Here is a 26,108-nt window from a genome sequence, read left to right as displayed (position 1 = left end):
AAAAGATGAATTGCAGTTAAATAAATCCGACTTTAAATCCGACATGCAATTAATGTCTATGCGCATACACGAGTGAAACGGGCTGGGCTCCTAGTTTGGAAACATGCTCTCCACACTTGCACCTTTGGAAGGAAAGGCTCTTTCTGTGGCAGATTTTCCGGTTAGCCGCACCTCTCCCCTCTTCTGCGAGCGAATTTAGGAATTCATTCCATTGCACGGACGTGATAATAAATGCTCCCTTTAACGAAAAGGGATTCCATTAACTTCATTAATTTCTAGTATGAAGGCAGGCCAATTCCGGCCATCACAAGCTGCCTCCTTCTCTCCCGACTATATTTTGATTGTACGATTTACTATGAGAAATAATGGAAACAATAACAGTGTTTTTCAAATAAATGACCACAAGAGGACGCCATTGCATTATACTTGGTGTAGCATGAACGCTTTCTGTTTCTGGAAAGTTACGTTATAACACGTCAAGAGACTCCACGGCTCATTTTTATATTATTTTAAAATGGTACTTGCATTGTGGGGACTATATACGTTTACACTTTCGTACACATTGGTCCCCTCCATGAAATGTCGGTCATTTGCAAAAGGAAGTGCGAACAAAAGCGTTAAACCTGGCAAAAACAGCGACACTTTTTTTTTTGGCACTTTGTAGTGCAAAAAGGGCAAGCGCCTCTTGCAATTAGTGCTTGACGGAGACATTTAAAAATGACTCCAGCCAGTTGCATGTGCGCGCTTTTAGAAGTTGCTAAAGGACACAGAGTGCATGGGTCCCAAAATGCATTTACGTCAGCATGAAAATGCCCTGCTAGCGTAAAGATGTGTCCATTTTTCAGGCATAGCAGCGGGGTGGACAGAAAGCATACACCTGTCGCATGCAGGGGCGCAACGAAAACTACATTTTCATGAACCGGAAGTACTTCCAGATGCAAGGACAGAATGAAGCGCACCAGTTGTGGGGAGTATGTTTTTACTAAAGAACTACAGGGGGTGCTTTCATGAATTCCCTGAGTAGACTAACGGTGGTATTTCCGCTTTTGTGCGAGGTAATACATTTTTGTTTTTGTTTTTTGTTTTAATTGCATAGGCTGGGTTGTACAAGGGGATAACGGCCTGCCCCTGAGGTGTTTATCACCATTAGCCACCCAGCAAAATGTATGAGGTGCTATTGTTATTGAAAAACAAGGAGATTTCTAAAATGGACGATGCTCTCTGGCGGCTGGCCATCTTACTACACAGGATGTAAAGAAGGCCAATCTAAGATGGAGCCATACAAAAAGTAAATGGAATCTCAATAAATAGCTATTTTCTGTGTGCCCAGCATGCAACGCAAATTCAGTAGATCAGACAACACCTTCCTGTTTGTTAGCAACATAAAGAGTCGGGCAGCAGGAGACAGGGGGCAGGGGTGGACTGGGAACCAAAAGAGGCCCTGGAAATAACTTTCACAGTGGACCCACATATTGTCTCGGGAGGATAGCTCGGGGGCAATGAGCTAGCCTTAGAAACAAGACAACGTGGAGCAACACAGGTTGGATCCCCAGGTCCGCGTTTAGAAACCTCTGGGTATTAAGCGTGTTATAAATAACCAATTACAATTATATCACGCATTTTCAGCAAACTCAACCCTTTTCCTATGAAAGCATTTGGAAATACCACCCAAAAGAGGTCCAGTGTGCAGAGGCCTACTGGGAAATCTCCAGAGTTCCCTATAGGCCAGTCCAGGACTGGGAATTCTAACTGGAATGGGAATTTCTGACCTTAAAGATACAAACTTATATGTGCAGCAGGCATATTACCCTCTTGAACTATCATGCAGCAACTTGAATATACATACACCTGATTTATTTTTTTTCTTTTTATTTGCATATTTATTTATTTATTTTGACTACTGAATTTGTATAGTGATTTGACTGGCATTCATGCCCGGTATACGTTGTAATAGGTCAGAAACGTGGCCACGACTGTTGTGCCGCTCCTCTTTCCAAGGCTCCTTAGCTATTTGCTATTCTTAGTACAAACCAGCCGCTTTTCAGGACAGGCAGCATTATTCGTTATAGTCCTTCCTTGATTTCTCATCCCACTTAAAGCACTGGCCATGCAGCACCACAGAAAGAAATATCTAATAAATGCTTTTGCCTGTTTTACCTTTTCAGCTGCCTTGTCCCCGTTTTCCGTGACGCGCCGGATCGGCCACCCCTACCAGAACCGGACACCACCGAAGAGGAAAAAGCCGCGTACGTCGTTCAGTCGAGTGCAGATCTGCGAGTTGGAGAAGCGGTTCCACCGGCAAAAGTACCTGGCCTCTGCAGAGCGAGCAACGCTTGCCAAAGCCCTAAAGATGACCGACGCCCAGGTCAAGACCTGGTTCCAGAACCGCCGGACCAAATGGAGGTAGGCACAAAAACCCAAGCGATGCTTGCCCAATTGCATGCCGACATGTTGAAGACCAGTCACTGGGGTGTTTTTCTTATGTACTGTTACAATAAGGATACAGAAAGAGTATATTTAAAGGGTGGTCTCCTCGCTGCATGTACAGCAGTTAGCAGTATTTTAAAACTAACATTGGCAATGCCAACAGTTTGGGCTTTTGGGTAGGCATGTGAAAGGAACTTGTCAGGCACAACCGAGTGGTGTTAACTACCCATTGTTGGTAGCAGATACAAAATGGTGAATGTACCTGGGCATCTAATAGCAGTACCTGGCAGAAGCCTAAAACCTATGCACAAACCAAAAACGTTTGCTTTGACAAAGCTTGTTTTAAACAGGACTCCAGTGAAGGAAACGACGTGTTTATAAATCGTGTGGCTCAAGGCAGGCCTTGCAAGATATTTTTTATTATACCAGTGTTTACAAATCCAATTTAGTAATTAAGACTGTTTTCAACAAACACTGGCAGGCACTTTGAATTGAAAGCCTGATGGTATGGCTTGGATAAAGGGAGCTCAAAGAGTTTCCCATGAGGAGGTATTTTGGAGTGGGCAGAGGCAGCAATGGGTGGTATTTTCCACAGGGATTACCATGGCCACGGGCAGGCAATCGGTGGGCACATAACCAAACACCACCTACAGACTCTGTGTGCCTCCTCATATGTCATTCCTACCTATCTGTACTTCAATGCAATAGCTTCGGCTGATAGGTGTCATAAGTGACAACTAAAAGTCCAAACAAAAAATGTGTTGTTAATCTTTACATAAACCTTTGATCCTCTACTGTGTGAGAACCGTCCCATTTTTTAAACATTAACATTCTTTTATTTTCCTTGGCCCCTTTTGCCAGTGGTCTAGACAAGCTGTGCTCCTTGCTCATGGAATCTATAGCGCATAGTCTCTGATGGTGTACTCACAAGCATGTCAGCAGCAGGGTTTGGCAGTCCCTGCAGCACGAGAGCACGAGAGAGTCTGCTCTCACGTTCTTTTGCTGGAGGCGTGTGTTGCTATAACTACTGGCAAATAGCGCCGAGCCCGGCAGCACAGATGTGGCAGTCAATGTAGCACGGGAGAGCACAGGAGAGTCTGCTCTCACTTTCTTTTGCTGGAGGCGTGTCTTGCTGCAACTACTGGCAGATAGCACAAGCGTGGCAGCGGAGTTTGGCAGCAGAGGTGGCAGTCACTGCAGCAGGAGAGCACGAGAGAGTCTGCTCTCACGTTCTTTTGCTGGAGGCGTGTGTTGCTATAACTACTGGCAGATAGCGCAGAGCCTGGCAGCACAGATGTGGCAGTCAATGTAGCACGGAAGAGCACAGGAGAGTCTGCTCTCACTTTCTTTTGCTGGAGGCGTGTCTTGCTGTAACTACTGGCAGATAGCACGAGCGTGGCAGCGGAGTTTGGCAGCAGAGGTGGGCAGTCACTGCAGCAGGAGAGCACGAGAGAGTCTGCTCTCACGTTCTTTTGCTGGAGGCTGGAGGCGTGTCTTGCTATAACTACTGGCAGATCGCGTAGAGCGCGGCAGCGAAGTTTGGTAGATGAGGTGGCAGTCACAGCAGTCTATGCAGGCTGGAAGGCTGAGAGGGGAACCAAGGTCTTCTGTTCAAAGGTAGTCTTGCTGAGCCTATAATACCCTGCACCAACAGCATCAACATTAACATTGGGTTGTGGAGCCAGCTTATCCTGAAATTCTAGACCGCAGGAGACTTACAAGTATGCTCTTGAATGGCCCATTCACCAGGCAAAAGGGAAAGTTGCGAGATGATATCATCGCTACTCCACAATCTTGACCTCCAAAGAATCCTTTATGAAACACTGTGACACGGGCACAAATAGTTTGAGTAGCGACCAGGAAAGAACTCCTCGACCTGATTCGCTGCCCCAACCCTTAATTCCAGGTTTGAAGAAGGGGAGACGGAGCCTTTAATCCTGCATGACGGCGGAGTTGATTGTATGAGTAAGAGGGTGAAGGACCCTTCAATGAACCCTTTGCTTGCTCCCATCCTCCCCCCTCACATGGGGCACGCTTCTCCTTTCCCTCCTGCTGCTGAGAGTTTGGGCCTCCCGCCCCTTTAGCTGCCCTCTTTTCCCAGGCACATTCCCATGCCTTTGGACCTCCAAGAGGCAGAGAAGGGCAACCAGGACTGAGAATACGAAGAAGACGTCAAATACCTGGAGGTGGTCTTCAATCGTCTTGATTCGCCCGAGTATGAGGTACTGAGACCCCCAGAAACATCAGTAAAACCAATGCCCCAGGGCTTCTGGTTCCCCCTGGTGGAGACCTTGGTGCGTCAACACGCAGCTCTGGCAGCCAGATTAGCAGCGGATATCGCCGACCAGAGCTTCACCAGACAAACACAACGTAGGCTGAGTGACCTAGAAAGCTCTTGCTGCTCTACACCAAAATCCTGGGATGCCCCAGATCCACCAGGAATGGGAATGAACCTCCTGACACAGAAGAACATACCAGCGAAAGACCTGTCACATGGTAAAGTGGAGGGGGAGATCTCTGAAGCTCAGACAGCATCAACGCAGATCCTGGTTACTTCTACATCAATGACCCCATCTTGTCTAAATGACAATTTTAGCCCATCTATAGCAACCATGCAAGAACTGGTGCCTACAACACCCAGTGCTCTCCTCCCTCGCTCTTGTACCCCGAATGAGGACTCAAATTTCTCTTTTACGTCCTCCTCGGACTCTGGAGATAGCAGCTAAGAGAGGATCTTCTACTGCCACCTGCGTCCTCGGGTGGGTCCAATCATGTTCACCTGCCAAACTTAATGATGGCAGCCTTGAACTTTACCAAAAATCCTTTCTCAAAGCTGTATGAATCTCTCAATGAAACATCCCCTGATTTTCTACATCTGGGCTTTGAAATCACTTACGGGGATCTGCAAAATACAAACATTTTTGGGAAGCCAGAAATATTGATCTAATGGCCCGCAGATGGATCTCTCCTACCACAAAGGTCTTACTGCTTGGCACAGCACAAGGTCGAAAAATTCTATCTCTACAAGCCAGTAGAGATCTGGACTCTCCTGGCCAAACAGGGAACAGACAACGTCTACATCCATACAAGTCTCATTCGATCGTAAAAACATACCTGAAAAGAGAGTAAGGATGAGAGAAGTGAGAAATGGAGCCCTAAGTCCGCCAACTGATTGGGCATGGATGACTGGCGCACTAGTCCAGAAACAGAACCTTTAACTCCCTGAATCCCCACCCACTTACTCCTTAAGCATAGCCTCTTGGAACACCAGAGGTTCTGATCACTTGTTTGAAAAATGAGACTCAGCTACTTTAAACTATGACATTATATTTCTTCAGGAAACGTGGCTATTCTCCCAGACGATCTGTGAAGGTTTCGAAGTATGTTTCAATCCAGCCCTACCAAGAAAAGTAGGAAGACCGTCTGCTGGTCTACGGACTTCAGTAAAATTGGGACAAAGCCTCAAAATTATGGAAACACGAAATCCAAGACTTTATGTGCTGGCTGTCTTTCTAGATTGGGATATATGCCTGGGACATGCTCCGTTGCTGTTAGTGGCATTTAATGTATGTTGGAACCCGGCAGATGTTGGAGATCTTAATGTAAGATGCTTGGATAAATCAGGGGTCAAACTGCCGTGGGGCTGCTTTCAGAGAAAAGAGGCCCTGTGGATTTCCGAGCTGAAGGAGCGAGATGCTGGTATGGTAAATGGCTCTCTTAGAGATGACATTCCGGGTATAGCCACATAGGCAGTAAGGCCCCAGAGAGCCCACTTGGATTATTATTTCGTATCAGCTGGCCTTTCCAAATATTTGCACTCCCTGAATGTTGCGCCAATGGCCAATAGTGATCATAGCCTTCTATGTCTTTGTTTTAAAGAGCAGGAACGAGATATGAAAGATAGAGCGGCGAAAGCCGTTCAAATAAACCTTGGCCATTGATTATTCTTGCATCCGCTTGAGTTTACAAGTCACTTTAAGGATTGGAGGCAATTCCACATTTAAGAGGCTCCACTACCCTAATGAAGATGTGAAAAAGATAACAAAAATATCTTTGAGCTGATTTGCAAAATGTAGATGGTCTTGAAATGGATGACAAAGTCGCTGTAAAAAAGAAGCCCAAAGAGCAATACAGAAATTGGCTGCTGGCTACAAAGGCACAATGCTTTCAAGCGGATGCTGAAGTCATCATGAACATTATCGCTAATCAGATCTTTGGGCCAGCTCAATAGTAATACCACATACCGTTTGGCATCTATGATGCCCGCCATCCCTGAAAGGGTCAGGATTGAGTTTTTGTCCAGGCTATTACTGTCTCGTACAGAATCTAGTGTAGTCAGCACGGTATCTACCACCATGCCTTGGTCCATTGAATTCACACGGGAGGATATTGATGTAAAGATAAATAAAAGTAACCCTTCACGAGAAGCAGGCCCTGATGGTCTGCATAACGAAATGCTGCAATGGAACCTTAAGGACTGGGCGGATTTACGTTGTTTTTTTCCAACCAAATTTTAATAGCTAGAAAGATTCCTGCCTCATGGAAGGCGGCAATAATTGTCCCAATCTAGAAGAAGGAGGACAGAGACAACCCAAAAGATTATAGGCCCATTGCCTTATTGGACACGCTTGGAAAGATCTTCACGTCTATTTTGCTAGGAGACCTGAAGAAGTGAGCGATAGGATCTGGCCCCATTATAAAAGGCAGACAGGGTTTGTCCCTGGGGTCGGCACTAGCCTAAACCTATTTCTGCTTAACATCCTGAAGTTGAAGGGCTGTAGGTCAAAGCAGAAGGTTTACTTAGCCTTCATTGATCTGGAGCAGTCCTTCGACTGCATTAATAGAGATAGGTTCTGGGAGAAACTATCTACCTGGCAGTGTCCTCAAGACCTGCTAGAGGCAATAAAGAACTGGTACTCATCAACATCAATTCAAATCAGGATGTCCTGTATAGGGAGCCTAACAAAACCAATTCGTACCTCTAGAGGCCTGAAACAGGGCTGTCCTCTGGCCCCAGAGTTATTTAATCTGTATCTATCAGACATGGAGCAAAGTCAGGAAAAGGTTAACGCCTTCCCCCAAACAATATATCAACATCCTATCCCGTGGGTTTTATACACGCATGATTTGGTTCTGATTGGCTACACCCCAATAGGGCTCCAATGACGACTAAATCAACTGGAGCGATACCTAAAAGCGAACGATCTGAGGGTGATTACAAACAAAAACAAAATAATGGTCCTTCGGAAACCAGGAATAAGAAAGAAGTCCAGGTTCACCTGGATAGTGAATTCAGTGAACATTGAAATTGTAGGTATGTTCTATTTGGGTGGCCCCTTCAGTTGTAGTTTAATTGAAAAACCATGGGTGGATGGTCTTAGACTGAAATGCCTTAGACATGCCGCCCAAACAAGAAAAATAAACAGCACATTTCTCCTTCTATAGACTTAAAGTAGCTCCCATACTAATATATTGTGTTGAATCTGCCCGAAATCTTCCGGAGGTGACTTGGGATAACTTAGAGGGACTTTTCTGGAGGAAGATGTTGGGTTTACCACAATCTCTACCCATCTCCCTAATCCGATTTGAATTGGGCCGCCAATCCCTTAGCACAATGATTTGATGGTGCTCGTTGAGCCTGTTTTCGAAAAGCATGATTGATGGGAAGACTTTTCCATTCGCAATTCTTGAAAAAGGGGATTACAATGGGAATGATCTAATTGTGGATTCCTGGACATCCTCCTGAAGAGACCGACTTGGGCAGCTGGATCTAATAGAGGCGGTCTTTAAAACGAATCCAGACAAAGTGAAATTGCAGGTGGAGAGAATGGATGGGATCACTCCTCTTTCACATATAAGCTCCTATAGGTTACTGTTGAACCTTAAGCATGAAGGAAGACCATTGTACCACCTCCCCAAATATCTAACAACTTTTCCGCACAAAACACGACAGGGACTTATTTATGAGACTATGATTAAATATCCTCCCTAGTAAGGAAGTACTAGGCAATAGGCGACAGATTCCAATCAACAAATCCTTCTGTAGATTTTGCAGAAATCAAGAAATAGTTGAAACCTCTCAACACCTATTGTCTGAATGTCAAGCCTTGGAGCCAGTAAGAAGGCAATCTATGAGCGAAACAACTAAACGCTGTAAAACTCTATCATGTCAGTAGTGGTGGGATATGTTTATCCTGGGAGAAAGTAACTAGATGGTGTTAGCTGATATGAAGTTTATGGAGGTTCTACTGGGATTGGAAAAGGGCCAATGAGACGCGGGGAATTGACTGTATTCTCGTGTCTTTAATTTTTAAGGGGATTACTGAGAGGATGATGTATATCCTACTGCTTCCACGTCCTCTCTTGGTTCTTGCTTTTCCTTTCTCTCTTTTTAAATTGATGTATGAGGAAATGTAATGTTTGAGGTTAATTTTGATATGAAAGGTTTGAAATAAACCAAACATTTAATAAAAAAAAGAAAAGTATTATTTGGATTTCAGTATTATGTGAAGAAAGAACTCCACAAATGCCTGGCTAGTTCCTCCCTGCCACAATATCCATGAGCGGTAGTTAGCATAGTCAATGGTGCAGGATCATGGGAGTCGTAGTTCAAAAGATCTGGAGAGCCAAAGGTGGCAGACCTCAGCATAGTGACTCCTATGCATGCAGGCATAGGGTACCTATAACTGGTGATGTTCATATATTCAGGGAATAAATATTATGAGAAACGTGTATGTCCAATACAAAATGAATAAAAACTCCTACACAGACTACATGCTTTTAAGATCATATGAAAGGGGGAGCACTAGAATGTGCAGATCACTGCTCTATTCATGGAAATAAGTTGGTATATCAAGCTGTTGGTGAGGGGTTCTTACAAGACAGTGCTCTTACGTCTTTGCAAGGTTTAGAGTGGGTTTTGAGTAAGAACTGAATCACCTGTGCGCTGCATCAGAGATGATATCTTTAAATGTGTAGTTAAATTGAACTCTCAAGCAAAAATTAGAAATCGTGTCAGTCCGTGTTTAGGGTGCTTTATTAACACACTTAAGCCGACACATATTTTGACAAAACATGGGACTTTTTCAAGGCGTGTGTTGTGAGTGTGAGAATATAAGGTGGTGACCACCAATCTTTATGCAGAGGCCCTGCTGGCCTTTTATGTTATTCAACACGAGCCCTACATCAGAGCTCACCATGACCTTATATTTTTCACGCTCACAACACACGCTTTGAAAAAGCCCCATGTTGGGTTGAAACACGTGTTGGCTTAAGTGTGTTAATACTTGAGAGTTCAATTTAACTACACAGTTAACAATAACATCTCTGACCCAGCGCCCGGGTGGCTCAGGTCTTGCTTTTAAGAGCACTAGAAAAAAATACATTATAATCTAGTTGTGCAGTGCAGTGGATTGTAGCAGAGGTTATCACCTTGAAAAAGCATTCACAAAGCCATTAGGTTGTGCTTTGTATAGCGAACAATTAGGAGTTGAGGAGCATGGCTAAAAGGAGCTCTGCAGAAGGAATAAAGGAAAGAGCAGAGGAAGGAGACTAGGAAAATGAGGACACCAGTGGGAGGCACAGAAGAGAAAGTCACAGGAGAAGCGGTGCACAAGGGAAAGGGGCACAGTGTTGCAATCGTGCGAGAATTCATGGAATTAGTTTATAGGACATTTTACTGAAGGTGCATGCGGGGGAGGGACCCCACACAACCCTCCCAAAAAACCCCCAACATTTATTATTGACCTATCCCACCGGCGACATACATTTGCAGCAAAATGCAATGTAAAAGAATTTGAAGAATTCTGATGGAAAATCCAGCGATGGCTTCTTCCTATCCCTGGATAGGTACATAGAATAGAAGTAGGACAAGGAAAAGGGGTGCAGCAGAAACAACATGCCGGGGTGTGGGTGGGAGGGTATTACGGAATGACACTTGGGCAAAGCGACATGAAACAGATGTATGCATGTGACGTCTAGTGCCCAGGTACAACCATCAGGTGCAGAAGTGGACCGAATGAGCCAGGTGTGGGACAAGGGCTATAAACTGCCAGAATAAACAGAGTGATACTTACTTCACCATCCAACAAAATGTCCTGGTCACGATGAAACCTACACCAGAACACGCTTTAAAAGGTGTCCTCCTTCTGCTTCGTAGCAGTTCATCAGAAAATAATCCTGCTGACAACTACATGTTCCAAATCACTACGAAGCTCTTTCTTAACAAGATAAGTGGACTGCAGACTAGTAGAGAGTAGTAGACAAGGATGGGCTATATTGCAAGCTCCCAGAAGAACACTGTCTGAGGGCTGGGGAGGTCCAGCCTCCCACAATACTGTGGCCATCACCCCTGTAAGTCTCCTAGAAGGCATACAGCCCTTGCAGCAAGCTAGTTCTACAGTACATCTTTCAGAGGCGGCCCAGATGTAGGACCAGCCTCAGCCAACGAGTGGAGCTCACTTCCGCTCAGCTTCTTTTCTACACAGAACCTGGCCATTGAGTGTCTGGAGAGTGTGTAGGATGTTGCTGACCTCGGCTGGTGGGATCCTCAAGTCACTGGCTGGTGAGGTTAGGAGGTGTCTGGCGTAGCCTCCTTCTGCTTGAGCTACTAACCGTGCCAGTGCCAGGTCGAGCTGGCACTAGTTTTTGCAAGAAGAGAAACTGAATTATAGTTTTTCTCCATAGCAAACCAGACTGGGCTAACCCCACCTCCAGCGGTGGCATGCAGAGGCGCCTCTTACGGGGGGTTGTGGGGCTATATCCCTGTGTGTTTTGGTTGTAGCCCTGGAAAGAAGCTCAGGGCTTAAAACCAAAAGGCTAGCTACCCCGAGTCCCGACAGTCCCGACTTTAGCTTAGCCCTGTTTTTTTAACAAACCTAGCAGCACCCCAACCCGACCACGCCAGTCAGCAAACACCCACTGCTCCCTCTCTTCCACAACCCAAATAAAATAACCCGCCAACCAATCAGAGATCCCTGGGGAGCATTCGAATGGGGGAACACGCAACCATCTCGATCCCATCCACAATTAAGCGGATGCAAGGTGATATCGGGCATAGTACAATAAGCCTGCACACGCAAATAAATAAATAAATGCGCATAAGGGGGCAAAAGAAATCGACACCCAGCAGTAGCAAGTAACTTCACTTACAAGAATCACATGGTGAGGGCTTTAAACATTTAACAGGCTAACAAGGGCTGCCGATAAAGTGGCAACTGCTCTGCACCCACAAGGTTTCTATTCTAAGGATATTTATGTACTTATTTATTTAATATTTGTACTTGTGTATACGTTGCAGGATTATAAAATTCCATTTGGGAAACACAGTCAGTTACCAAAGTAATATTCAGTTTTCGAGTATTTGGGAGTGGATTATAAGCCCACCTTTCCTGCTGTACCTCAGCTGTCAGTTCAGGCTTTTTCTGGGTTCAGGTGGGCATTAGATGAGTACAATCCCCTCTTCAGGCTCCCCTGATTGTACACAGGCTGAACCTTTCAAACTCTGTAAGGAGCCGGCCAACCCTACTGCAACCTCATCCTTTATTTAAACCACTCAGGCCCTTTGCTGGGCCTTTGCTGCACACTTCACATACAAAACACAGGACATCTTGTCCTCACTCTCCTCCACACCCACTCATGCACCATCCTCTCCTGGCCCCCCCTCAGTTGCTCCCACCATGGCTCTTCTCTCATGCCTCTACCTGTCACACCTGAGGAGGTTTCTAGACAAGTTTGGTCTATGAAAGCCTCTTCCAAACATGTGGACCCTTGCCCCTCGAAAAACCATCAAGGACAACATTGAGTCTCTAGCTCCTGCCTTGGAAGACCTCTGCAACCTCTCCTTCACCATTGGAGTTTTCCCCACTTCCCTCAAGCATTCTCTCGTGCACCCTCTGCTCAAAAAACCATCTGCCGACCCTTCTATTCCAGCTAACGATCGCCCAATCTCCATCACTCCTTTCCTAGCCAAACTCTTGGAGACGTTGGCTATCTCTCAGCTTACCCTTCACACTGAATCTGTTGGTTGTCTCCATGACCATCAGTCTGGTTTAGGGCATCCAGAGGCATGGAAAATGCTCTTCTGAACACCCGTGAAGACCTTCTCTCAAACCTTGACCCTAACTCTCCCTCTGCCCTCATTCTCCCTGACCTCTCCTCTGCTTGTGGTACAGTAAACCACAGCATCCTGATCACCCGTCTCTGTGATACCCTGGGCATCACAGATCAGGCCCTGGCGTGTATTGTGTCCTTCCTCTCTGACCGTCCTTCTCCAGGTGGAACTAGGTTCTTTTATCTCTGCCATCACTCTCTCTACTTGTGTCCCCCAGGGATCAAATCTATCCCCCTGGTTTTCAATGTCTATATGGCCCCTTTGTCGCACATGATCTCTGCCTTCACTTCCAACTTTGAGTGTTATGCAGATCACACACAGCTCTCTTTCAGGCTACCTCCGGCCTCTTTCTCCTCCTCGCTCATTCCTGACTGTCTGCAATTCAGTCCCGGTGTGCTGCAAATTATCTCTGCCTTAATGGCCGCGAGGGTCTGGGTTTCATCTTCGACTCTACTCTCTCATTCTCTTCTCACATCGCTGACATGTCCAAAAAGACTCACTACCAGCTGCACCTCCTCAGAGGTATTCTACCTTTTCTCACCTTCCCCCAGAGGCTCACTGTCTCCAGAGTCCTGGTTGTCTCCAGACTGGAGTACTGCAACAGTCCCTTTCTCAATCTTCCTACCTCTACTCTCCACCCTCTTCAACTTATCCAGAACAGAACCGCAAGTCTTATTCTTGACCTCAAGCCCAGGGACAGCATCTCTCCGGCGCTGAAATCCATCCACTGGCTCCCAGTGGCTGCAAGGATCATGTTCAAGTCCCTCTGCATAGTCCACAAGGCTTTCTGGGGCTGGGGCCATTACTATCTACAACGCTTTCTTCCAACATATTCTCCTTCCAGAACCCACCGCTCAGCCTCCTCCAACTCTCTGCGGGTCAGACGTTTCTCCAAACAGAGATTTGGGGGTAGATCCTTTTCTTCTGCAGGTGCATTTCTCTGGAACAGCCTACCTACCTCTCCCCGCCTTGAGCCGGAACTCCTTAAATTACAGAAACTCCTCAATACCTACCTATTCTCTTCCTTTTAATCTCTCACTGTCCCCTGCTAACCTCCTCTCTCTTTTCTTCTTTCCCGGCTTCTTTCTCTTTCCTAAACTGCACAGCTAGCTGACTGGTCGCCTGGTGCACCTCCAGAGCCCCACAGGTCCCAGCCCCCCCCGCCAATCCTGCACTTGCCTCCGGGCATCTGCACTCTGCCTAGCACTACTGCATTATGCTCCATGAGAGGGGCAGCCACTCTACACTTAACCCAGGCCCCTGCTGGACTGGGCACACTTGTCTAACTCCCACACCCTCACACTTCCTGTTCTACGCACTTGCACGACCTTGGCCTTGAATGGTCTAGGCCTTGCAAGTATGTCTGTGCTGTCCTCCCTCTGTTTCCCCTCCCTAGCCTGGTCATGCTATTCTCATGCATAGGCACATTGGGTGACCAACTACCAAGCAGTCTGAAATGTTGCCAGACCAGTACTGTAGTTTTTTGATCTGCATCCCTCCCCCAACCTCCGCTCCCCCGCTTTCCCCCTTTTTTGTCAAGCACTTACTAGTAGATATGCTTCTGGCCTAGTATGCTAGCTATTGTTGCTAGATCATTAGGAATCCTCAAGGCCTAAGACTGACGACTGTATTCCCTTTCCACTTTGAAGCGCTTTGAAGTACTTCATTTGTGTATAAGCACTTTACAAATAAACAATTACAATTACAATTACAATCACACCCACTTTGAGCCAATTCAAGCATTTCTGAACGAAAGACATCAGAGCAATTACTGACTTTAATATTTAAATGAAGAACTGACTCGAAGAACAGCTCCCACAGAAGAATGTTACCTCTGTAAAGCGCTCCGTTGGGTATCTGTACTAGTGTATATTTCTGTAAAGCACTCTGTTGCTTTTCAAAGTTAGGTCCGCCCTCAATAAATAAAATAATAATAATAATAATAATAATAATAATAATAATAATAATAATAATAATAATAATAATAATAATAATAATAATAATAATAATAATAATTAAGCATTAGGTATTGGAGATGTATGCCAGGAAAATGTAACATTTCCAAACAGGGCTGAACTCCCTTATAAGGTAAGACATATCCATTGATGGCTGCAGCAGATACAGGGTATCTTGGCCTCCAGTGGCGGGTCGGTGCCCAGTGGGAAGGCAGCCATGGACGTGGGGGAGATTATTATTATTTATTTATTTATTTATTCACATTTGTTAAGCGCACATCAGACCGAAGGCATCGTGGCGCTGGTTACAGTGTTTCTTATACTTGGTTACATACAGTTGTGCCCTTGGTTACATTGGGCAATGGTTATGGTTAAGGTACATGTAAATAGAGAGCAAGAGGGTGTGCAGGTGCGCATGTTAGTTGAAGAGAGCAGTTTTGAGTTGTTTCCTGAAAGAGGGGAGGGATGTTTCTGCTCTGAGGTTAGTGGGCAGTGTGTTCCAAAGCTTTGGTGCCAGGTAGGGGAAGCCTATACCTCCTGCCTTGGATCTATTGATGCGTGGTATGATGAGACGGTTGGTGTATGTAGATCTGGTAGGTCTAATGGACTGGGATCTAGATTGATGCGTCCCAAAATATGTAAAGTTACAGAAGGCAGCATTCCGCATCTATGCTTAGCACGGCACAGGTAGGCATGTGGCAAGCTGGAATCCTACACCTGCCAGAGCAGCCAGGCACCTGCAACAACCTACCCAGTCCAGGTCAATATACTGCCCATGAGGCAGCGAAACCTTGAATTCACCCCCCCCCTCCCTCCCTGCTCACAAACCTTAGCATCCACTGGTGAAAGGATATCCCCTCAACATTGTACCCTGTGGACAAAGTGGGGGAGATGCCCCACAGGGGCACTGGCCTGACGGAACTGAGTGTCGAGGGGAAGGGGAGATAGGGAAAGGTAAGTAATGGCCCACAGATGAATGTAAGAGCAGATACCCAGAGAGAGAAGGGAGGTGGAGGAAGAGGGGACATGGCAAGTAGGGGGAACTAGGGACATATGAAACAAAAGGGTTTGACTTTATTTCATTGGTTTGAACAGAGGGGCTGGAGACTTCAACGAGGAGTAAAGGGCGAGGAGCCAGGGGTAGAAGACGGAAGTAATGGGCCAAAGAGAGGCACAGGGGTGAAAACGGAAGTAATGGGCCAAAGGGAGGCACTGGGGTGGAAGACGGAAGTAAGGGGCCAAAGGGAGGCACTGGGGTGGAAGACGGAAGTAATGGGCCAAAGGGAGACATAGAGGTGGAAGACGGAAGTAATGTGCCAAAGGAAGGCACACAGATGGACGATGGAAGTAATGGGCCAAAGGGAGGCACAGGGGCGGAAGACGGAAGTAATGGGCCATAGGAAGGCAGTAATGGGCCAAAGGGAGGCACAGGGGCGGAAGACGGAAGTAATGTGCCAAAGGGAGGCACAGAGGTGGAAGTCGGAAGTAATGGGCCATAGGAAGGCAGTAATGGGCCAAAGGGAGGCACAGGGGTGGAAGACGGAAGTAATGGGCCAAAGGGAGGCACAGGGGTGGAAGACGGAAGTAATGGGCCAAAGGCAGGCAGAGGGGTGGAAGACGGAAGTAATGGGCCATAGGGAGGCACAGGGGTGGAAGACGGAAGTAATGGGCCATAGGGAGGCACAGGGGTGGAAGACGGAAGTAATGGGCCAAAGGGAGGCACAGGGGTGGAAATTGGAAGTAATGGGCCAAAGGGAGACATGATATATCAGGAAGGCGCAGAGTGCCCGCATTTATGGACTTCTTGCAGATGACCGGCCTCATTTCCTGTTGCATGTGCCCTTTTAGAGCGACCAGAAGAATGTCTCCATGCCAGAGGGACACCATCTATCTTTAAAAAAACATTATTTTCCGGTACGCTAGGCCAATGGAAGCCTAAAAAAAAGCAATTCCCAAGGCGCAAGTGGTTTATGAAATGAAAGTCACAGGATGGAATATTGGTTTCTTGGTAGCCGACCCACCCTTTGCTGTTAACTGGGAAGAAGACACTCAAGTAGGGAAACACACAATAATTGTAACAACTGCGTATGTTGCTGCTCGTCGAGTTTTATGCAGAGGGCTCAGAAGTGGGAAATATGAGAGATAAATGGGGGAGAGAAATTAGACGATGGAGTGGGACTTCACAAAAGGGAAGCTTCCATTGCTTGCGGTTGTAGTTGTCTGAGCGTAAATTCCTGTCTGTTTCTGTTTGTCTGTGTGTGTTTACGTGTTGTTATATGGCCACCCGGCCTCGCATTACGGAAACCCCCAGGCCCCTCCACAGATGGACACACATATGCGTATACCGTCCGGGCTCCGCCTGTGCACTACTGGGTATGCTCAGGACTGCCCCATTGATTCCCTGCAACAGAGTTACGTCACTCTGTCGCAGGCATAACGTGACCACGTCACCACATCCCTCCTTTTTCATAATAAATATCCCTGTGACCATGTAATAGCAAATCTTTAAACGTCAAAATACAACACACTCCGTCAGTCTCTCACTTATTGTGGTGCAATTTTGACAATATGTTAATCGTCTACCATATAGTCATTCAGATGTGATGGACGACAATGGGACTCCCGTTGAGGATATCTCCTACCTGTGTGCCCTCTTGCTTCTTTCTCTGGCGCTGGACCCGGACCTGCTGGTTCTGAACGGCCCCAGGCTTGATTAGGGTATGGGTCATTCTTGCCCTGCACTGGGTTTAGATCGACAGGATTGCTGCTGCTTAGCCTCTTAAAGAAACTGGAGTTCTGTGTGACTGTCTTCCATCGGGCACAATCACCATGGACCCTTTTACTGCGATGACATCCAGTGGCTGCAGTCACAGGGCAGTGAGATCTTCGCTTCTGGGTGCCGGTTCCTGACCAACACCTCATCACCCAATGATATGTCTGCATTGCTAGTGAGGGACTGTTTGTGATGACACCTGTTGCGGTACCTACGCGCACCGTTGAATTAGAAGGATTTGTCCTTGAGAGTTAAGGTGACGTTAGAGATCTTGTGTCGCACCAGGTTTAGCTACTACGGAGACTTAGAGCCCCTCCACTCCGTATGTGACAATATGTATTGGTTGTGTTGAACTATACCTTCGTAGTGCACCGAAAAATAATGGAATAGGCAAGTAGTTATGATCAGAGTTATAAATTCCTTTTATTTTTGTGATAAGAAGTCCTCCGTATATTCGAGTGACATACGAATATACGGAGGACTTCTTTGTCCAGGAGGGATTCATCCCTGTGAACATCAGCTTCTTCATGCATTATGCAGTGACCTATGAGCTAACCATATAGCCTGGATTTGAAAAAGGCAGCTCTGCCGAAACACGTGTCATCCACAAAGGCTCTAATATCACAAAAATAAAAGGAATTTATAACTCTGATCTTAACTACTTGCCTATTCCATTATTTTTTGGCGCACTACGAAAGTATAGCTCAACACAACCAATACACAATGATATGTCTGGTGGTTGCAGTTTTCTCCTGATCTTCTCCTCATTTCGCCTCCTTCGACCTTCGGCCACCTGCTCATCGTTAATCACCCCTGGCTCTCTGTCCTCACTGCCTGGCAATAAACTATGTGGGCAGCTTTGAAACATAACTTCTGCAGGGGCAACTCCTGTGGAGCAGTGCGGGGTGGCCCTGTACTCCCTCAGGAATTGATGTAGGGCTTGATGCAAAGATTGACCTTGCCCATCGGCTATCCGGAACACTTTGTTCAGCATCTGCATGAAGCGTTCAGCCTCTCCATTCTCTCTGGGCCACAACAGAGATACCTTCCAGTGCTTGACTCCGCACTCCTGCGGGAAGCTTGCAAAACTCTGCTCTTGAAAGGATGGACCATTGTCAGTGCACACCTCCTCTGGTAAACCATGCAACACAAACATCTTCTCCACCGCCGCTATGATGTTTACAAATAATGTCGACTCAATGAATTCCATCTCTGTATAGCTGCTCCATTCGTCAATGGCCACTAGGAAGTGCACATCTCTCCCTATCATTCCAAAGTCCATGTGCACCACTTCTCATGGCTTGGTCCCCCTTGGCATTGACTCAATTTGGGGTTCTCTCTGCACAGGGACTGTAGCCTGACACCACACACAATTCCTTTTGAACTCGTCCACCAGCAGTTCCAGATTGGGGAACCACACCTTCATCCTCAATCAGGAATTGGTTATGGCTGACCCCTGATACCCTTGATTCGCCAGTGATATGACCTTCGCAACCAGCACCGTCAGCATGACCATCTTCTGGCCTCTCAGTAGCAACCCCGAGTTTGTGAAAGACAGCTCATTCCTCACTTTCCACAGCTGCTCTAGCGAGGTCTTGGCTTCTTGTGTGCGCTTGTCCAAACCCAGCAGTGGCCACTTCAGTCTCCTTTGTTGTGGACTTTCTGGAGTAGGCAGAAACACTTGTCTCCGGCGGAGCTATTCACCAGCACCTGCACAGACATGGAATTCCGAACATTGGCCTCCACCACCATCCTGACAATTTCCTTGACTTCCATCTCTCCATTCCCAGACTCCACAGCAGACTCCCCTGGATGTCTGGACAGATAATCAGCAGCGTTGTTCGGTCCGGGCTCGAACCCCAGACAGACATCGTAGTCTAGCAATGCTAGCGTCAACTGCAAGCAAGGGTCTTCGATGATGACCCCGTCATGACTAGTAATAGCGGTTTATGGTCGGTCTCTACCGTCACCTGTCTGCCCAATAAATAGAGCCTGAAGTGTGTGCACCCCCAGAGCACCACCAGTGCTTCCCGCTCCATCTGGGAATACATCTATTTTGTGTCTGTTAAGGCCCTGCTTGCGAACTTCACTGGCTGGACATCTCACTTTGAATTCTGCTGGTTCAGCATGTCCAAATGGGCTTGCATCCACCACGATCTCCGACGCCACGGCAGCGTTGAAAAATGCCATAGTGCTCTCAGCCATTGGGTCCAACTTGATCTCCTCAAATGCATTCTGTTTCAGTGAGCCTCACTGGCATGCACACTCGGCGAACATCAAAATGTCATCACTGATGATGCTCACCCCGACCAGGTCAGCCAGCAAGCCACGTATGATATTTTGAAAGACCTCCGCGGGTGAAGATAGATACACCAAAACTGAGCCGCTTGTATCTATATAAGCCCTTGTGAGTTGTAAACTTTGTGATGCATCGCGACTTGGGGTGCAGGACCACCTGATGATAGCCTGACCTCAGGTCCATTTTGGAGAAAAACCTTGCCCCTTGTAATTCTGCAATGATGTCCTCCAGAATGGGCGTGTGGTGCCTGTCCCGCTTGATGGCCTTGTTGGGTAGACGTATGTCTACATAAATCCAGACTGACTCCGGCTGTTTTGGCTTCCTTGCCACTACTATGGGTGACACCGAGAGAGTTGGCCCCTCTACTGTCTCGATGATGTCCATCTCCAATAGGCATTCTATTTCCTTATTCACCTGGTCTCTGAGATGAAATGGGGCCCTCCTGTGCTTTAGAGCCACCAGGCTGTTAGTCTCATCTATATGCAGTTTTACTGGATCACCTATCAGATTGCCTACACCCACAAACACCTCTTCAAACTTCTGCAGCAGCTCGTGAATGTCCTTCATGTAGACTCCATACTTGAAACTAACAATCTTCAGGGCCTCAGCTGCAGCACAACTTAAAATAGTGTCCTTGCTGACATCGGTGACAAAAGAAATCTCACCTTGATGGTGTTTGACCCATGGCACACTCCCGAGACACAAGCACCTTTCAGCGGCAGCGGCTGTTTGCCACCAAAGGTAAAGATTCTCACTTTCACCTGTGCGAGGGGAGGTGTACCTAGCAGCCCCTCATAGTGTTCCACAGCCATTACGCTCACAGACACGCCTGTGTCTATCAACACTGGGATCTCACATCTGTCTGCCAACACAGCACATCTCTGCTGCCTCTTCCTCTTGCCTTTCAAGTTCCTGAGGCTGGAGATAAAGAATACATATTCCTTTTTCATCCTCCAGGTTCGGATCATGAGTCGGCTGGTCCTCAGCATGATCCACCTGGGCAAGCCGTCTGGAATCGTCTCTGGGTAAACTGGCCCATCTTGGCAGGGCCGTGTGGTGTGACGATTGGCCCTGGGGCTTTGCACATGCGTGTAAAATGATTTACTGCCCCATATCCCCCACAGACTCACACTTTGGCAGTGCAATCAGCCGCATGTGGGAGATCATAACCGCACAGCGTGCATTGAGTCAGTATTTCTTGCCCCCTCGCCCTTCTGGGGCCCATACCTCACCGACCGCCTTGGTGCCTTGCTGGCACCCTATTGCGCAGACATCCTCCAGCTTCACCATCTTCATAGACTCGTCCATTCTAGAAGCTCTTGTGTCTGCCAGCTCATAGGATCACCCATTTCAAGGACCCACACAAGGGTGAGCCCCAGCTCCCTTAGGATCTGTCGCCTTAGCTTCCCTGAGGCACACCCGTGAATCAACTGGTTGCACACAATTTTGTCTTCACTGACCCACGCGCACGTGGCTGCTAGTTGCCTCAGCCTGCCGTGAAATGAGTCCAGTGACTTGTCGTCCTTCTGCTTGGCTGCACACATCACGAACCTCTCGTAGTCCAAATTCACCAACAGGATGAAATGGTCTCTCAGGGAGCCTTAGCTGCTCCATAGGAGTCATCCAGCATCCTCAAAGTCTCAAACAGCTTCAACACAGCCAGTCCTGCAGCATACAGAAATGTCGACTTATTTGCCTGGTCAGTCACCTCCCCAACAGTGGAGAAGTACATCTCCAGGCGCTTCAACTGGGGCCCAGGACTGCTGGCACCCCATAATGTAAAATTCTGGCATGGAAGTTAGTGCCCCTTGCTGACAATGCACATGGGTAATCGCTGCTGGAGCAGCTGCCGCCTGACCGTCCTGCATACTGCTGCAGCACCACACTGGGCAATGTCTATGGGATCTGCACAGGAGCAACACCAAGGAAAAATTATCAGGGATGAAGAAAAACTCTCAAAACTCCTCTTGCAAGCCAGGAGAAAAGAGGAAAGAGAAAATAAGAGGTGCTTCCAAAATTGTCCTGGAGGCACACATGCACTTCACTGGCTGGGACGCCGCAACCTCCTCCCTGCCGACGTTACAGGGCCTCTCTTACCTTCCCCTTGTGTGCAAGCACAGCTGTCGAGCAAAACTACCGTTTCCAAAAAACCTCTGCCAGCTAGCTCAGCTGATGCAGCACGTGGATTCGGGAAAGCGACCTCCTGGTAACCATCGTTATATGGCCACCCAGCCTCTCATTATGGTAGCCTCCATGCACCTCATAGATGGGCACACACATGCAGGCATTCCGGCAAGGCTCTGCCTGCGCACTACTGTGCATGCGTAGGACTGCCTCATATATTCCCGCGACGGAGCTACGTCACTCCATTGCGGGCATAGTGTGGCCACGTCACCACACGTGTGTCCATGCTAGTTACTTGAAAAACCTGTATATGCACAGGTAGAAAGCGATCATAAACCTGAGTGAGAGAGAGCGAGGGAGAGAGAAAAAGAGAGGGAGTGAGAGAGACATTTGTACTGTAAGGATCCTGGTTTCCCAGGGATCCACATGGCTGACTGAGAGCAGGAATGAGGGGGAACCTAGACCTACGGCCCAAATCCAAAGCCGTCAATTCTCAACTTTAAATCGTGTGACTAGCTGACCCCTGGGCTGAGCTCATGACTTGCTCACATCAAGATTTCCCAAATGCGATCCAAATTAAAATATACATGATCACATTCAAAAATGAAACTGTACTTAAATTAAGGGCATGTGGTGCCCGTTCCACCTTTCACCACAGATAAAATGAACAGAATGAGGCAATTGATCGTGCAAAAGAAACGTACACGTGTTTCTCTGCAGGTTGCATCCTTGTGTGTATGTGTATACATACATACATGTATTACATGGCCAGTCCAGCCCCCAGAGCAGTTACTCTTGCATGTGTTTTTCGTTCTTCATACCGTTGCAGTTGCTTTTGGATTTGCCCAGCTGAGAGTTCTTGTCCTCCATTAGCAGTACCCTGAAACCCACTTCAAAATGGCTGCATGATTTGTGCTCAATCCTTGTTCTGCCTTTGGGCCCTGTTGATTTGCTGACTCTGTTGTCTTCTTCCAATTGGTGTGGCTGGGAGGCTTGGAGCTGGCCTGTTGTCACAAGGCCCACAAGGTCACAAGGAATTTCCTACATTACGTCCACTCTTCCTCGTCACAGTACTTACCTCATGAGGCCCCTGCCTCCGACACAGAACCTTCTTTTATTTCTTTTTATTTCTGTAACTCCTCCCCCACACCCATGTCACTTAGTTTAATTTTTCCTGCCTCTGGCAGGTTGGACTTATTTTTTCTTCCCGGCGTGGGGCGCGGGGCACTGGGGCGCTCCGAATGCTGGCCCCCTGGTGGGGCTGTGTGGTGGGGCCTTTGGCTCCCTCAGGTGTGGCAAGACTCCTGGGTTCCTCGTGGGGCTTGGGACCCGGTCGAGTCAGGCTGCTTTGCCTGGTTTCTGCTGAGCTTTGGCCAGCGCAGGGCATCGTGGCCAGGGTTCTTGGAAAACGGACCCGGGTTAAGGTAAGGAGTTTGGGGGCATGTTTTTCCGTTGCATGGCCATGCTGCATGGGCAGCTGTGCGTGGCTTGGTGGCTCCTTTTTCTTGTTTGATCCACGTGCTCCGGAGGTGGGTGGGATCCGCCTCTGGTGCTGTAAGCAGTGTTGCCATAGGAATTAATTGATGTTATTCCTATTGGTTGTTGTTCTTTCTGGCCTCTATTTGAATGTGGGAAAGGCACGTTAGCAATTGTTTGTATGTGGAGCATTGGTTCAGTGTGCAGGAGTCTTTGGTGAAGCAGGCTTCCTTGGTCACTGTTTTTGAGCTTACTCAACATGGGAAAACATTCTGCAAAGAGCAGGCATCTGGTCCTGTCTTCTTCTTCTTCGTCTTCCTCTTCTCCTGAGTTATACAGAAAGATAAAGAAGAAGGCTAAGCGTATTTCCCTGACTAGAAAGGAGTTGAAGAATCTACTTATGCATCATAGAGGGAGTCGCACACATACTCATGGACACAAGCGCAGGCGTCTGTCTTCCTCATACTCCTCTTCTTCTGGCACTGAGTCATCAGCCTCTTCTTGTTCCTCTTCGGCTGATGCTGAAGGGAAGTATCTGGACAGGGAGGGAGTGGAGGAGGTGCTTGCTCAAGTTAGGGATTGCATGGGATTTTCAGAGCCCCTGGTGCCGGTGGAGCGGGCTGACCCTTCTATTCGCCAGTATCGGCATACACCTAGGAAGGGGTTGCCATTGGTTTCCGATATCCAGGATAAAATCCTCTGGGAATGGCATGACCCGGAGAAGATTGCAATGCCCCGCTTCATGTCCAAACTTTACCCTTTGAAGGGCGAGACTTTGCTGTCTGATCCAGTTGAGGTCGACGATATCCTCGCCAGCCTGGTGGGTCGCTCTTCTATGTCGGCCGAGGAGGCGGCCGTCCGGGATCCAGTGGACCGCCAAGTTAATTCCGGCCTTAAGAAGGTTCATGCAGGGGCGCATCTGGCCCTTCGAGCAAATATCTATGGTTCCTACACAGCTGAAACAGTGTTGAATGGTTTCAGGAAGTTGAAAAAGGCTATCAATGAAGGCTCTGATTGTGTCCCTTTGCTTACAGACATGCAGAGACAGGTTGAGCTTTTGGCCGATCTGGCTTTTGATGGGGTGCGTGGTTCAGCCATGGCCATGGGGGCTGGTGTATCTGCCCGGAGGCATTTGCACCTGAGGGACTGGAAGACTGATGGGTCTCAGAAGGCGGCTGCCCTGAAACTTCCTTCCACTGGGTCCAGGCTTTTTGGTGATTGCCTTGAGGATAAGGTGCACAAAGTTTTTAGGGCGGACAAACATGCTGACACACTTCGACGCAAGCCTCCTTCAACGGCCAAGAAGTCTTCCTCTGGTGCTGGTCCAGTGACCAGCAGGTCTTTTCCTGGCCCCTCATCATATTCTTTTCGGAGAGCTAGGAGGGGTCGGGGTCCTCCACGCTCTTCACGTCCTGGACCGGCACCTAAGTTCTGACAGTTTGGAATTGCCGGTGAGTGGGCGGCTCCGGCAGTTGTTTCCAGTATGGGAAAGGTGGTGTTCCGACTCATGGGTTCTGGACACAGTGCAATGGGGTTATCGAGTGCATTTCCTGTCTCCTCCTGTCCAGCATTGCATGGTTCGGACTGTGGTTCCCAGGTCTCGGCTCAAGAGGTTGGCAATGGACGCCGCTCTCTCGGAATTAGTGTTGAAGGCGGCCATCATGCCCGTTCCCCTCCCTGTTCAGGGTCAGGCGTTCTACTCGCGGGTGTTCCTGGTCCCCAAACCTTCAGGGAAGTACCATCTATTTCTGGACCTCAAAGCCCTGAACTGCTTCGTCCAAAAGGAACACTTCAAAATGGAAACTTTACAGAACATTCTTCCGATGTTATTAAAGGGGGATTGGATGACATCTCTGGATCTCCAAGACTCTTATTACCACGTGGCTCTCCGTCCCTGGCACATGAAGTTCTTCCGCTTTGCAGTGGGATCCCGACATTTTAAGTTCAGGGTGCTCCCGTTCGGACTGCGATCAGCACCCAAAGTATTCACCAAGCTGGTGGCTCTTCTGGAGGCGCACTTACATCTGCGGGGCATTCAGATATTTCCCTACCTGGACGATTGGTTGATCAAAGCGTCCTGCCGGCAGACTGTCATGTCTCATCTCCGATTGGTCTGCCAGGCATAGCAGGACTGGGGTTTCCTGGTGAACTGGCAGAGGTCTCAACTGGAGGCTTCTCAGGATTTAGTTTTCATTGGTGCACAGGTTTGCACCAGGATGGGGAGGGTGTTCCTGTCCCTGGAGAGGGTCCGTCACTTGCTGGCTGTTCTGGGCAGGGTTCTCAGGAGGTAGTATGTCCCGGCTCGCCTATTGCTGAAATTGCAGGGGCACATGTATTCTTGCGTGTTTCTAGTTCCCTGGGCCCGTCTTCATCTACGCCCCCTGGTGTCTTACCTTCTCTTCCACTGGCTCCCTTCATCTCAAGCTTTCGAGGCTTTGATTCCGGTGTCCCCAGCGCTGCGGGTCTCCCTGCAGTGGTGGTTGGGGGGTTCCGAAACTACGGGCTGGGGTGTCCCTGATCATTTCTCCTGTGACCACACTTCTACCAACGCCAGTGGAAGGGGCTGGGGAGCTACGTCGCGAGTCCTCTCTGCTCAGGAGTTGTGGGATGCGGAAGAGAGCCATCGAATATCCAATTGGCGAGAGTTGTGTGCCATTCGCCAGGCTCTGGTGTACTTCAGGAGGTTGCTGGTGGGCCGGGCAGTTTTGGTCCGGACAGACAATACGACAGCTTTGGCTTACGTCAACCGCCAAGGGGGTTCCGGCCGCTCCTTGAATGCCCTGGCAGCTCAGATAGGTGCATGGGGGGAATCGCATCTGGTGTTCCTGGTGGCTTTGCATATCAGGGGGGTGGGCAATGTTCGGGCGGATCTTTTCAGCTGGCGGTTTCCCTCCTCGGTGGAACTGGTCCTGTCGACCCAGGTTTTTGCAGAGATCTGTGTCA

The 26,108-nt window shown here is 48.0% G+C and overlaps 1 protein-coding gene across 2 annotated transcripts in view; it reads left to right on the top strand.

The window, feature by feature from the left end:
- Positions 1 to 26,108, top strand: part of LOC138516912 (T-cell leukemia homeobox protein 2-like) — a 224,273-nt gene that overhangs the window by 146,840 nt on the left and 51,325 nt on the right. For both annotated transcript variants that reach the window (XM_069632370.1, XM_069632369.1), the window contains one exon: positions 2,166 to 2,403. In XM_069632370.1, coding sequence (XP_069488471.1) covers positions 2,166 to 2,403 — 238 coding nt within the window. The remainder of the gene's footprint in view (positions 1 to 2,165; positions 2,404 to 26,108) is intronic.

The sequence above is a fragment of the Ambystoma mexicanum genome, chromosome 6q (assembly GCF_040938575.1).
Source record: "Ambystoma mexicanum isolate Mex_15411 chromosome 6q, UKY_AmexF1_1, whole genome shotgun sequence".
NCBI lineage: Eukaryota > Metazoa > Chordata > Amphibia > Caudata > Ambystomatidae > Ambystoma > Ambystoma mexicanum.
This window is presented reverse-complemented; position numbering and strand designations above follow the sequence as displayed.